Consider the following 14,200-nt stretch of genomic DNA (forward strand, 5'->3'; position numbering starts at 1 on the left):
ACCACATGTTGGAATGTTACACAAAGGGATGACTAACTTCTCAAGGACCTTTTTTTGTAATATCTGAAGATAAAAGTTGCTTTGCTTGCTGACCCAGAAATAAACTTTTTACTGCCTACTGTAGTTGAGAGTCTTAGGTTTTGCTTTGTCTTTGTTTTTTGATACTACTGAGTACACCAGCTTCTCTTGTGGACATTCTATTCCCAATTGTAAGCATATCGTACCCTATACCCTAGAAATACTGCTTCCTCATCTTATTCCTTGTTATTAACAACTTGCGCTATCAACTAATACATTGTTGCTGTTGGGCAGTACTTTGTGCAGTGTTCACTTTAATTCATGTACCTTTCATTGCATGTGTTCCACTGTGTTTGCTAAAGCTAAATAACTAGACATGTATTGCTGTACTAATGTCATTTCATTTCATAATGTTCCTCTGTATTTTCTGTTGTTACATTTCAGATACCATTCATTCATTGATTCAACATTCATTAACCCATATCTACTTTAAATAAAGACCATAAAATGTCAACCAGTGTCATCCTTTACTCATGCTCTCCGACCGGTGGTGGGCATAATTATAGCTACTACTAGTACTAATATTTCACATCGTTGCCGTTGGGCAGAAACCTCCAGTATCTCCATATTCTAACTTTTTTTCCTTCTTTTTTGTGTGTAAATGAACGCCCTACTTCAGTGTTGATGTGACAAGGCCCATTATTAATTCAGCATTTGAGCCACGGAACACCATTTGATGAGATTTAGTTAGACCCAAAACTAAAGAATATTTTTGTTATTGTTGAATTTCCATGCTGTATTATGTGGCACCGTAGGAAAGACAACAGGCAATCGTTGGATCAAAATAACAATTATCCAATTATCCAGTTTTGGACATAAAACTAACCCACCATAAACTAAAAAACACCAGGACAACGCTCCACACGTCCCAAACTCTTCTCCCCTCTGGCTCCAAAACTATGGAATGCACTTCCCACTGCAATCAGAAGTGCAGACTCACTCCCAATCTTCCGCCGTAGTCTGAAAACCCACCTCTTCAGACTCCATCTTAGCCCGTAGCACTTGCCCTAGCCCCGACGACCTTACAGGCGTATGCAAAGGCTCAACTTATGTAACTTAGATAACATGTCTTGTAGACATAGCACTCTAGTGTATTCATTATATAGATATTCCACGGTTCTTAGCTTACGTATGATTCAGGATGACTATTTATGTACTGTATATGATGTATTACCATATTTATGTTCTTGCGTACTGTAAATCGCTCTAGATTAAATAAAATTATTAAAAAAGGTCAAATAAACCCCACCCTTTATACCTAATTATTCACACAGGGCCTTTTTTCCCTAAATAATTGTACAAAAACATTCCTGACATTCTTAAGGCGAAACCCGATACATTGCAAACAAACGGGAGTGGCTCGGAGATTAGTGGCATTATTTCGTGGTTATCAGTTATAATAATCGTGGGAGCCGCTGGGGCCAAAAGTTCTGCAAAGAATGATCAAAGTGATTCAACACAATTTCCTTTCTCTCCCAGCGTCTATACCGTGAACGAAACTCAATCAAATGCTTCGCATTTGGGGCAATGACAGGATTATTACTCTCTCATAATAATTCTAAACCCGGAGGCTCCATTTTCATCGTATTAGCACTAGACCAGTGTTTCCCAAAGTGGGGTCCGGGGACCCCCAGGGGTCCTTGATGGAGTTCCAGGGGGTCCCCAGCTAAATAATAGTTTGGAACCAAATGGACCCTCATGGGTCTGTAACTCTGAGAGTGTACAAATGGAACCTAACGGATCCATTCGGTTCCATTTGTACACTCTCAGAGTTAAAACATTGATTTCACAATATAAATTGGGGGTCACAGAGATATAAATGCCATTAAATGGGGGGTCCGTAGACTAATATGCATGTCTAACTGGGGGTCCCTGGCATATCTCTTCAAATGGGGGTCCGCGGGGCTCATCAGTGTCAACTTGGGGGTCCTGGTTTGGGAACCCCTGCTCTAGACCTCTGGGCTGACCTGTGTTGCATCTTTAAACATCCATGAAATGACCGGCGCTAAGGATGAGGAGCAGGCTAGTTAGAATCGGGTGGGAAGTAACTAATAACATTTACCTAAGTACTGTGCTTAAGTACAATTTTGAGGTATTCGTATTTGAACTTTACTTTTACTCCACTACAGTATATTGAAAACTTAATAGTTACTGGTTACTTTTTTGTAGATTTTGATTAATATTACAAAACATACAGTAACCACTTCAGCCACAATATACATTTCGGCCATTCTGAAAATAGCCGATCGACAAGCTCACAATGGGTCGCGATGCGACGCACTGTGAGCTTGTGGATCTGATGCGACGCACTGTGAGCTTGTGGATCTGATGCGACGCACTGTGAGCTTGTGGATCTGATGCGACGCACTGTGAGCTTGTGGATCTGATGCGACGCACTGTGAGCTTGTGGATCTGATGCGACGCACTGTGAGCTTGTGGATCTGATGCGACGCACTGTGAGCTTGTGGATCTGATGCGACGCACTGTGAGCTTGTGGATCTGATGCGACGCACTGTGAGCTTGTGGATCTGATGCGACGCACTGTGAGCTTGTGGATCTGATGCGACGCACTGTGAGCTTGTGGATCTGATGCGACGCACTGAGAGCTTGTGGATCTGATGCGACGCACTGTGAGCTTGTGGATCTGATGCGACGCACTGTGAGCTTGTGGATCTGATGCGACGCACTGTGAGCTTGTGGATCTGATGCGACGCACTGTGAGCTTGTGGATCTGATGCGACGCACTGTGAGCTTGTGGATCTGATGCGACGCACTGTGAGCTTGTGGATCTGATGCGACGCACTGTGAGCTTGTGGATCTGATGCGACGCACTGTGAGCTTGTGGATCTGATGCGACGCACTGTGAGCTTGTGGATCTGATGCGACGCACTGTGAGCTTGTGGATCTGATGCGACGCACTGTGAGCTTGTGGATCTGATGCGACGCACTGTGAGCTTGTGGATCTGATGCGACGCACTGTGAGCTTGTGGATCTGATGCGACGCACTGTGAGCTTGTGGATCTGATGCGACGCACTGTGAGCTTGTGGATCTGATGCGACGCACTGTGAGCTTGTGGATCTGATGCGACGCACTGTGAGCTTGTGGATCTGATGCGACGCACTGTGAGCTTGTGGATCTGATGCGACGCACTGTGAGCTTGTAGATCTGCTATTTTCAAAAGATTTGTATACATTTACATTTGACAACTTGAAATGGGACATTCTGCATAAAGAGTACTTTTAATTAAAGTACATTTTGACGCCAATACCTTTGTACTTTCACTCAAGTAAACGTTTAATTCCGAACTTTTACTACTTGTAATGTAACAGGAGTAGTTCTATATTGCATTACTGATACTTTTACTCAAGTACTAAGAGTACTTTTTCCAACACTGGTTAGAATGTGCTATAAGAGCGGGGGGGGTCAAACATTCCTAAGCCATGACATCATGCTCTGAACCTCGGGGGGACGGTGGAGGGGAGGTTGATGTGGTGGGGTAGGGAGGGGGGGGAGGCTGTCAAACCACATTAATTCAGGACAAAGACTCATCATCCATTGTTCTTGGTGGGAGGCTTTGGCTTGGTGTGAGCCTAGCCTACTGACAACCACATGGTCCCCCCCCCCCCACATGACCCAGAGAGTGGAGACTAACAAGAACACTTTTGGCAGAGGTTTGGGGTTGGGTTCAAATAAGTTCCAGAATGCATTTTTGAAACAGCTATAGTGTAGATTACTAGATTCTGTCTCATTTAGACCTGAGGCTTCGATTCTACAAATGTCTTCTAATTTCTGCAAACACCTATGTTTCTATGTCAGTGGTTCCCAAACTATTTCATGTCAAGGACCCCAAAAATGATATGTAATAGCCATCCGACCCCAATCTGAAAATACCTTATTCCAGGGAAATACCTTATTTGCAGACGAAATATTTTAGTTTTCGTTTTAGTCACCACAACTTAGTTTTCATTTAGTTTCCATTTAGTTTCCGTCAGTGAAAAAAGGTAGTCGACAAACATTTTTCCACCCAACAGAGACGATATAAACGGCAGTGATGTCCTCTATCTCTCTCTACCTTGTCTTGTAGAGCTCTCTCTCTCTCTTTCTCTCTCTCTCTCTCTACCTCGTCTTGTAGAGCTCTCTCTCTCTCTCTCTCTCTCTCTCTCTCTCTCTCTCTCTCTCTCTCTCTCTCTCTACCTGGTCTTGTAGAGCTCTCTCTCTCTCTACCTGGTCTTGTAGAGCTCTCTCTCTCTCTACCTGGTCTTGTAGAGCTCTCTCTCTCTCTCTACCTGGTCTTGTAGAGCGTTGGCGGCCAGACGCAGCTTGTCCATCTCCGCTGCTCTGTCCTTCAGCTGCTTGTGCAGGTCGGCCAGCTCCCGGCGGTTCTTCTCCTTGTAGATGTCGATCTGCTCCTGCAGCTCCTGAGTGGATGACTGGGAGGCCTCCACGATGTCGTTCATCTGCACACACAATCATAAATCATAAACCAAGTCTAAAACAGTATAATTCAAATTTATAATGTGTACATTTTATGACCAGCTCAGTGGCCTTGTGGTTAGACTAGAGTGTCCGCCCTGAAACTGGGAGGTCGGGGTTCGATCCCCGGCCTGGGTCATACCAAAGACTGTAAAAATGGGACCCAATGCCTCCCTGCTTGGCACTCAGCATCAATGGGTTGGATTGGGGGGTCAAATCTACTAATCAAAATGATTCCTGACCGCGGCGTGGCTGCAGCTCACCGCTCCAAGAGATGGGTCAAATGCAGAGAACAAATTTCACTGCGGTAACGTGTGTGACAAATCGTACGACTTAAACTATACAAAGAAATTAACCTTGAATCTGTGTAATAACACATTATATTTTAACGTTTGCATAAGCCCAGAAGGCCGTCAACTCAAGGCCAGGCCTAGTGATAATTCTTCAACATAACTCTTCTCTTCTGGGGGTCCAAATACTTATCAGTTTGGGGGTCCTTGACAAGAAAAGGTCTGAGAACCCCTGTCAGTGGCGTGCACAGATAGACACCAAGTGGTACTAGTGCACCTGCTCTTTTGCCCTCTGGACAGCAAAGTGCCCTTTTGAAAGTTAGTTTTTTTGTACAGTTTGTTCATTTCAGTTTTGTTTTGTACAGTGTACAGTATTTGGGCCCATGGTGACATCAACCAATTCTAGATTAAAAGCATTGAATGAATTATTTATGCCCACAAAATCTATACATCTCACACACTTAACCCATTCTGGACAAGCACGCCGTTTGATGTTTAAAGCATTTAGATTTTGAAAAACGTGAAAATGTGGTGCAAATCTTTGAATATATATTCTTTCAGAGAGAGCGTTTTTAAGTGCTTCTTGGGGGGGGGTCCCTGGAACAACATATTTTCAGATGGGGGTCGGTGGCCAATTACATATATTTTTGGGTGTCCTTGACATGAAAATGTTTGAGAACCACTGACATAGAAACAGGGTTTTCCTAACATACAGTAGTACACAATGGTCTCCAGTTATGTTCACTCTCAACATGCAGTAGAACACAATGGTCTCCAGTGTGCTGTATGTGCTCTGCTCACCTCCCTCTGCAGTTTGTCCACCGTGCGGTCCAGGAGCTTCCTTTCATCCTCGATCTCGTTCTTGGTGTTTTTGAATTGCTCCTTCTGAACTCGCTCCTCCTTCAGCCTCTCCTCCAGCTCCTTGTGTTCGCCGTTCATCTTGGTCAGGTTCCTCTGTGTGTGTGTGTGTGTGTGTGTGTGTGTGTGTGTGTGTGTGTGTGTGTGTGTGTGTGTGTGTGTGTGTGTGTGTGTGTGTGTGTGTGTGTGTGTGTGTGTGCATGTGCGTGCGTGTGTGTGTGTGGGAAGAAGAAGGTCACCGCCATGAAAAGACAGTCAGGGTGAACCCATCAAAAAATTCACAGAGCTTTTCATTTGAAAACTTCTTAAGGTTCTTTGAGGTTGCTTTCTTTCTCAGCGGCGACCGGGCCAGCTAGTATTAAGCCAAAACATTTCAATCACTACCACAATACAGAACCCACTGATGGATATCTCTGGGTCCTGAATGGCTGATAGAGCATGCCTCACGACAACATACAGTACTATTTACTTATTTTTGGTTGACAAAAAAATGCACAAAACACGTACCCTCTTGTGCTGAATGTATTATAATCAGGACTATAATCATAGACTATTTGACATTCAATGTTATTTTTCCACAAATGAGTCTTATAATCAGTCTCGTCTTATATTCGGCACAATACGGTATTTGGCACGTACAGTATCTATCACAACCAGTGTCATGCTTGGAGAACGCAGTACCACGGCCGTGGTACCAAATAAATTGTGACGTGCACGCGCAGGTACGGAACGGTGCACGCGCATAACTGTTTACGTGTTAACGCACGTTCTTCTCATACACGGTATAAGCAACACTTTCACAGCAGTATGGCTCTAGTCTAGTAGGCTGTCTGCTGTGGTGTTCTGCACGCAACTAGAATGCCTCCTCCTCCTCCGTCCATCAAAGAAGAGATGCGTCCAAAGCAAACTTTTTTGTTTCGCTATACTGCAGCGCAGGAAAGAAGTTTGTCTGATTATTTTAAGTCTACTTTTGTGTTTGTGTGGCTTAGGCCATTGATTATTCCCAACCTTTTAATACTGAAGTACTACCTAAATATACATTTAGGTAAATATCTGGCTCTCCAAGTACCACCATAATAACTGATGTTAAAATACTGGAGCGTAGACCCGCCCTTTTTGTTCCATTCCTATAAGCCAATAATGCTGCTGCTCTGACAAAACTCTGTCTAATCACAAATCAGCACAACTGATGATATTTCTAATGTGATTAATCCCTTCTCAAATCTTCTATTAACAGCTAGGTGTGCCGTCATGCTCATTTCAGCCGTTTCAACCATTTGCTTGGTCATAAGAACTACCCAATAATATTTAAAAAAAGTCATTCCACTTTTTCTCCTTATTGAGGAGACTCCTCTGTGTACCACTAGAGGGAGGCTCAAGTACCACCAGTGGTACTAGTACCAGTTAGGAACCTCTGGTTTAGCCCATCAGCTGTTCTGTGCGCACATGTAGGTTCGCGAGTGCACGTGCGAGCGTGTGCGTGTGCATGACGTGCCGTGGTACTAAAATAAAAATCACCATTACACCACTGATCACAACGATTGAACACATTAGACATTACACAAAACACATGAGCTTTTTTTCTATTTTTGAGGGAGCATTTTGAACCTTGGGCAGATTATTATTATTATTTTCTTTCTTTCCAATAATAGCAACAAATAGCCGATCTACAATCTCACAATAAGTCGTCGCATCGCGGCACATTGTGATCTTATAGATCAGTTACTTATTTTGCTATTTTGTCATACGACAAAGTATATCCATCTATAAATGCAAGTCTCTTTGTGTTCTGTACGTGCGTATGTCTGTAATCCACGTTAACTCAGAAATCGTTCGGCGTTCGCCCCGCCGACTTCAAATTTGACCGCTCTAGTATAAATAAACCTTGGCCGGCCATCTCACCTGGACATCCTCTAGTATAAATAATCAAGGGCCGGCCATCTCACCTGGACATCCTCTAGTATAATAATCAAGGGCCGGCCATCTCACCTGGACATCCTCTAGTATAAATAAACCTTGGCCGGCCATCTCACCTGGACATCCTCTAGTATAATAATCAAGGGCCGGCCATCTCACCTGGACATCCTCTAGTATAATAATCAAGGGCCGGCCATCTCACCTGGACATCCTCTATTATAATAATCAAGGGCCGGCCATCTCACCTGGACATCCTCTAGTATAATAAACAAGGGCCGGCCATCTCACCTGGACATCCTCTAGTATAATAATCAAGGGCCGGCCATCTCACCTGGACATCCTCTAGTATAATAATCAAGGGCCGGCCATCTCACCTGGACATCCTCTAGTATAATAAACAAGGGCCGGCCATCTCACCTGGACATCCTCTAACCGGGTGGTTAATGCGCGGTTGGCGTGCGACATCTCTTCTTCCTGTTCTTTGATTTCCGCCAACGACTCTTCCAGCTGCCTCTTATCCCTCTGCCAGTGCACAAACGTTTCATTACATTAATACAATGGGGGGGAAGCAAAAACACAGTCTAACAACATTTATCAGGACACTTAAAAGGTGATATTGTGATATAAGTATAGTGTTAAATAGCTCTAGATTCTGAATATTGTTCGATGCAATTGGTATCGTGTTTGCCAAAGACCTGGGAGAGACGGGAGAGACCCCCGTTACTGAACAACCACTCTCTCTCAAAATAAACCTCACTCAAAACATATAGCAGATCTAAACGTTAAAAGGACGTTAAAAGTAAATATATTTAGGACGTTTGGATGGCACTTACACCCGCCTTCTAATGAGAGCGCAAAATCTCTCTGGGAAGAGCCACCCATCGACTAATCTTATATACGGCAACCTTCTCCGTGTTTCTTCACTAGTCCGATCCAGAAGAACACCGTTTGCCAGCCACTGCTCTGGAATCCTGCCTCAAAGCAGACCAGAGGTAGAAAACTGTGGTTCCCTGATCGCTAGGGACAAATGCTTCAGTAAGTAGGAACTGGGGATGGCAATGAAGGACCGGAAAGTCTAGCGTGGCATTGTGAAATCCATGATCTCGACCGCGGTCGAAAAAATTATGATGATGAGGACGTTCATTTAGGCCTCACTCACACCTAAGACACACTTGTGTCCTGTGTCTTCTGTGTGTCATGGCCGCCTCAATGCATTTCCAATGAGAGTTACATGGTTTCATGACACGACCTTGTTGCAAACTTGCATGGCAAACTTGCATGGCCCATGCAACAAGGTTGTGTCTTCCAACCATGTGAGTCCCATTGGAAATGCATAGAGGCGGCCATAACACACAGAAGACACAGGACACAAGTGTGTCTTGCGTGTGTCTTATTAGGTGTGAGTCTTATTAGGTGTGAGTGAGGCCTTACAAAAAAGGGGGAAAAAAAGAAAAACGTACAACATGGAGATAAGAGGTTTTCTGCACGACGATAATTGAATAAAGTCTCACCTCCAGTCGGCCAACCTTGTCTCCCAGTCGGCTCTCCTGCAGCTTGGCCTCGTCCACGATGCGGTTGAGCTTGACCACCTCGTTGTCCAGCTCCTGCGTCCGCCTGCGCAGCCGCTCGGCCTCCTGGGCCAGGCGTCCTGTGTGACCCTCGGCCGCACCCCTGGCCGCCTCCACCTCCGCCTTCTCTCGGACCACCGCTTCACTGCTCTGTGTGACAGACAGACCGAGACCAGTATTATTTTATTATGTTTTTTTGGGCTTTCGCATATGGAGGGACAGACAGTAGGCTGACAGGAAATAGGGGAGAGAGATGGGGAGTGACATGCAGTAAAGGCCGTCGGGATCGGGAGTCGAGCCCGCGGCACACTGCCAGACTCAAACTACCGGCCAGACGAGACGATTTTAGTTTTATATTCATATTCAATAGATTTCAATTAGCTTTAGTCACATTTTAGTCACCTGGAATGTTTTAGTGTTAGTCCAAATTTTAGTCGACTAAATGTCATAAGATTTTAATCGACTAATTCTACAGTTGACTAAATTGCATTTTGGCGGGCCTTGATGCTGTCGTAATGGCTGATTTTAAACTAGCTGAAACTAGCCGATCTACAAGCTCACGACGCATCGCACTGCGACGCGTTGTGAGCTTGTAGATCGGCTATTTGCAGCATGCAACCAAGTATAAAATGACTTGTACTGGATCTCTTGTCCACTAGTCCCTTCCTAACATTTTAGTCTAGTTTTTATTTGTTGACGAAATTGTCAATATTATATTTAGTCTTAGTTTTAGTCATCATAGCTTAGTTTTCATTTAGTTTCCATTCAGTTTGTCAGTGGAAAAAGGTAGTCGACGAACATTTTTCGTCTAGGTCGACGAAATCAACACTGCAAGCCAGAAAGAGGGGAGCCCGTGACAGGTGTGACTGTCACCCCGAGACTAGAAAGTGGAACAATGTGGCGCAATGGGAGAAAAATAAATAAATAATCAGAGGCTTGTTATGACACGAAGACATTTTTTGTCACGCTCATCACTTTCTGGAGACCTCCATTGTTGGCCCCGTGGGAGAGAGAAAGAACACGGCGACCTCCTCCCGTTATTCTCTGACACATCATCATAACAAACCAGGAGAAAAATACAGGACAATACATCTCAAGCCTCCATTTAGCTTTTTTCTCTTTTTTTACTGAATGAGTGAATGGCTTCTCCTGAACTAGGCTGGGAGCACACAAAGGCCGAAGTCACCAGCCATAGACGGAAGAGGTAGAGATGATTGGTCCCCTAAACCCCAATTTATCCCTCCTGGACTGATCTGGACTTGCAGTCAACCCGAACCGTTGGATAGATTAGTTTCTAGGTGACTGCTGGTCAGTCAGTCGCCCCCAACGGGCAACGACGCCAAGACATTCCCTCAATAGCCCCAATGATGGTGCCTTCATTTAGCCCAAGGTCGATTATAAAAAAATTATCGTGGCACTTTGTGCCGCGCTGTGAGCTTATACTGTACATCTGCTATTTTAGAAGAAAGAAGAAGAGAGAATAAGTCTTAATGGGCTAAATAGTTCCAAGTTCACCTCTGGCCGTTGGGAAGTGTTTTTTAGGACAGTGCTGTGCTTTTTCAGCTGGAGAAAACAAAAACTCTTTGGTGGACATCATCACACACACTGGGGCCTTATACTGTAAGTCTGGATTTGTGTGCTGAAGAAGGGACCGTGTGTGCGTACGTGCGTGCGTACATGTGTGCGTGCGTGCGTGTGTGCGTGCGTGCGTGGCACTGTATTGCACTCCTCTCCATGGCCCAGATTTATGAATAGGGGAGTTTTCTTTGGCTAAGCATGTCACTGTGTGGAGTTCAGTTGTGCAACTTAGGGGTGAAAAAGAGAAAGATTATTCAAGGCAGACAGGAAGGAGGAGGAGGAGGAGGGGAAAAAAGAAGAAAGAAAGAAAGAAATGCAAGGAAGATGATGCAACTTGACAATAACCACAGTATAGAATACTAATCAGTGGCGATGACATGCATCCTGCAGACAAGACACGTTTGAGTCTGAGAACACTTCACACATGTTTGCTCAAAAACCAGAATATCGGAGAAGCGAAGAGGAATGCCAGACAACAGGTTTGAGCGGTTTCCTGTTCCGACACCAGCTAGCGTGAGGAATGTCATGTATACCATGTGTACAGAGTACACACACTCCGATGCCTGTCGCTTCTTATCTAAGATGCATAGACGATTATCATTTAGACCCGAGGACGATGCTACAGATGTCTTCTAAATCATGACAGTTGTCTGAAAAAAAACTATTACTATATCAGTGGTGCTCAAACTATTTAATGTCAAGGACCCCAAAAATGATATGTATTTGAAAATATGTTGTTCCAGGGACCCCCCCCCCCCCCCAGAAGCAAAGATTTTAGTTAAAAATGTTCGCTCTGAAAGAATATATATTCTAATTTTGCCTCAAACTTTTCACGACTTTTAAAAAATAGCTATTTTTCAATAGCTAAAGTAGATAACAGGGGAACGCTGATCAAAAATATAAATTCTCCATTCTCTCTAAATGTGTAGACTTCTTGCAAATTAAGTAATGCAAGATGTCTAACAATAATTTAACTCTTGAGAGCGTAAAATGAAACCAAATGGACCCGCTCTTAAGAGTTAAAGATCTATAAAGGTCCATTTGGTTACCAACTCTCCATCATTTATCTGGGGACCACCTGGAAATCCCCTCCTCAAGGACCACTGGTAAACCTCATATGTCCAAAGACCAAAACTGTTACCTGTTCAGGATAAAAGTTGTAATATAGCAAACGTATAGCGGATCAGTCAGGCAGAAGAGGTTTCTGTCCGACAGCAACGATTCATTCATGTTAACCACTTCGCTACCAGGGGTTTTCCCCCCAGCCAAAAATATAGTCACTGTAGGACTGAGACCAGATTCTACAAAATGTCTTCTAAATCACAGTTTTCGGAAAAAAAACAAAGATTATGGTCTCTATCTTTTCCATTTGCATTTTTCTTTTTACTATTTTAAAACGTTTTAAAATAGTTCAACTAGCCAATCGACATACTATAACTAGCCAATCGACATGTAGACTTGTAGATCGGCTATTTGTACTATTTTTAAATGTTCTAAAATAGTTTAAAAAAATGGCGAATAAGTTTAGGGATGATAAGGGGTAAGGGGTGGCGCAAGATATAGGGCTGGGACTATTGGCCGAGTATATGTGAATGTGCTCTTCACTTCATTGCATATGCCTGATTTGCCCATTTACAATCGTGCGCCCCTTGCCGAAAATAGTACCTCTCTACAAGGTTGCACGTGGTGAGGTGAGACCACGCATGGTGAACTTGTAGACCAGGCTATTTTCAGCAGCACTGCGGCCGGCCACGTCATCCACAGACCCAGAATAACTCCAGGCCTTAGCGTTAAGAATGTGTCACTGGACATGGTAGTCAATGAACGTAGTAATTCATTGACAATGCAGTGGCTCAACTCCAAAGTCCATCCTTCCCCATGGCTGCTAAAAACCCACTCTACCTCCTACTCAGACGGTGCGATGTGCTGGTCAACTAGCAGGGCTGTTACAACAACTAGCCTGCAGGGTGTTTCAATAGCAGGGCTGTTACAACAACTAGCCTGCAGGGTGTTTCAGCTAGCAGGGTTGTTACAACAACCAGCCTGCAGGGTGTTTCAACTAGCAGGGCTGTTACAACAACCAGCCTGCAGGGTGTTTCAACTAGCAGGGCTGTTACAACAACCAGCCTGCAGGGTGTTTCAACTAGCAGGGCTGTTACAACAACCAGCCTGCAGGGTGTTTCAACTAGCAGGGCTGTTACAACAACCAGCCTGCATGGTGTTTCAACTAGCAGGGCTGTTACAACAACCAGCCTGCAGGGTGTTTCAACTAGCAGGGCTGTTACAACAACCAGCCTGCAGGGTGTTTCAACTAGCAGGGCTGTTACAACAACCAGCCTGCAGGGTGTTTCAACTAGCAGGGCTGTTACAACAACCAGCCTGCAGGGTGTTTCAACTAGCAGGGCTGTTACAACAACCAGCCTGCAGGGTGTTTCAACTAGCAGGGCTGTTACAACAACCAGCCTGCAGGGTGTTTCAACTAGCAGGGCTGTTACAACAAACAGCCTGCAGGGTGTTTCAATTGGCACGGGTGTTTCAGCTAGCATGGGTGTTTCAGCTAACATGGGTGTTTCAGCTAGCCTGGGTATTTTTAAGCAATATTACACGAGAGGGTGTGGTTTAGCAAGCATCACTGAAGTGGCAATAATCACGTTAAACCACACCCTCAAGTGTAATATTGCAATTATACAACTGTTACACTTAAAATTTAAACTAAAAATAATCGCTGAAAAAACAGACTATAGCTAGCCTAGCCACCGAGTTTGCTGCGCTCTGGGGGAAACAGAGCAGTTGAATTATTTGCTTTGATTAGGTGTGCAGTGGTGCTCGTTTGAACCACGGCTAGAAGGCTCTTTCAACCATTCAGATTGCTTCCTCGAAACTGTTGTATAATTTAACTTTAACCCATTAAGACCTGAGACCAGATTCTAATGAAATGTCTTCCAAATCCTGACAGTTTTCTGATAAACCCTATGTTTCTATGTCAGCCATGCCATGATGCGATGCCAGCTCAGCACTAAGAGACCAGTTAGACCAGTTTCTCCTCTGCCACCACAATGCCACCCTCATCATGCCTCAACTGGCCCGGGTCACAGCGGAGAGAGAGAGAGAGAGAGAGAGAGAGAGAGAGAGAGAGAGAGAGAGAGAGAGCGCTCCATGGAGACTGGCTGTGTTGTGTTTCACTGCTGATGGATTTGGTAAATGGATGCAATTAGAAGAGTGAACATTAAAGTAGAACAAACAAGAGTTTACTGTAGTAGTTTGCTTCTTCTTCTTCTTGAGAGGTGCTAGCCCCTCCTATATTCAGCTATTAGTGTAGATTTTCGTCTTACACAAATTACATTCCCATCGACAATTAAAGGAGAATTCTACGTCCTAGTGTCTGAGCAAATATATAGGCATAGTGTCTATTTTACGTCATGATGTGTATAAGAGCG

General features: G+C 44.2%; 1 protein-coding gene across 3 annotated transcripts in view; it reads right to left on the reverse strand.

Moving 5' to 3' along the window:
* Nucleotides 1-14,200, reverse strand: part of cgnl1 (cingulin-like 1) — a 69,341-nt gene that overhangs the window by 17,885 nt on the left and 37,256 nt on the right. For all 3 annotated transcript variants that reach the window (XR_013963775.1, XM_080759091.1, XM_080759092.1), the window contains exons 9-12: nt 9,129-9,335; nt 8,035-8,139; nt 5,644-5,796; nt 4,366-4,536 (exon numbers count right to left, since the gene is read on the reverse strand). Coding sequence is in view for 2 of the 3 variants with exons in the window: in XM_080759091.1 (XP_080615217.1) it covers nt 4,366-4,536; nt 5,644-5,796; nt 8,035-8,139; nt 9,129-9,335 (636 nt within the window). In the remaining variant the exon portion in view is untranslated. The remainder of the gene's footprint in view (nt 1-4,365; nt 4,537-5,643; nt 5,797-8,034; nt 8,140-9,128; nt 9,336-14,200) is intronic.

The sequence above is a fragment of the Protomyctophum bolini genome, assembly GCF_963924005.1.
Source record: "Protomyctophum bolini genome assembly, chromosome: 1".
NCBI lineage: Eukaryota > Metazoa > Chordata > Actinopteri > Myctophiformes > Myctophidae > Protomyctophum > Protomyctophum bolini.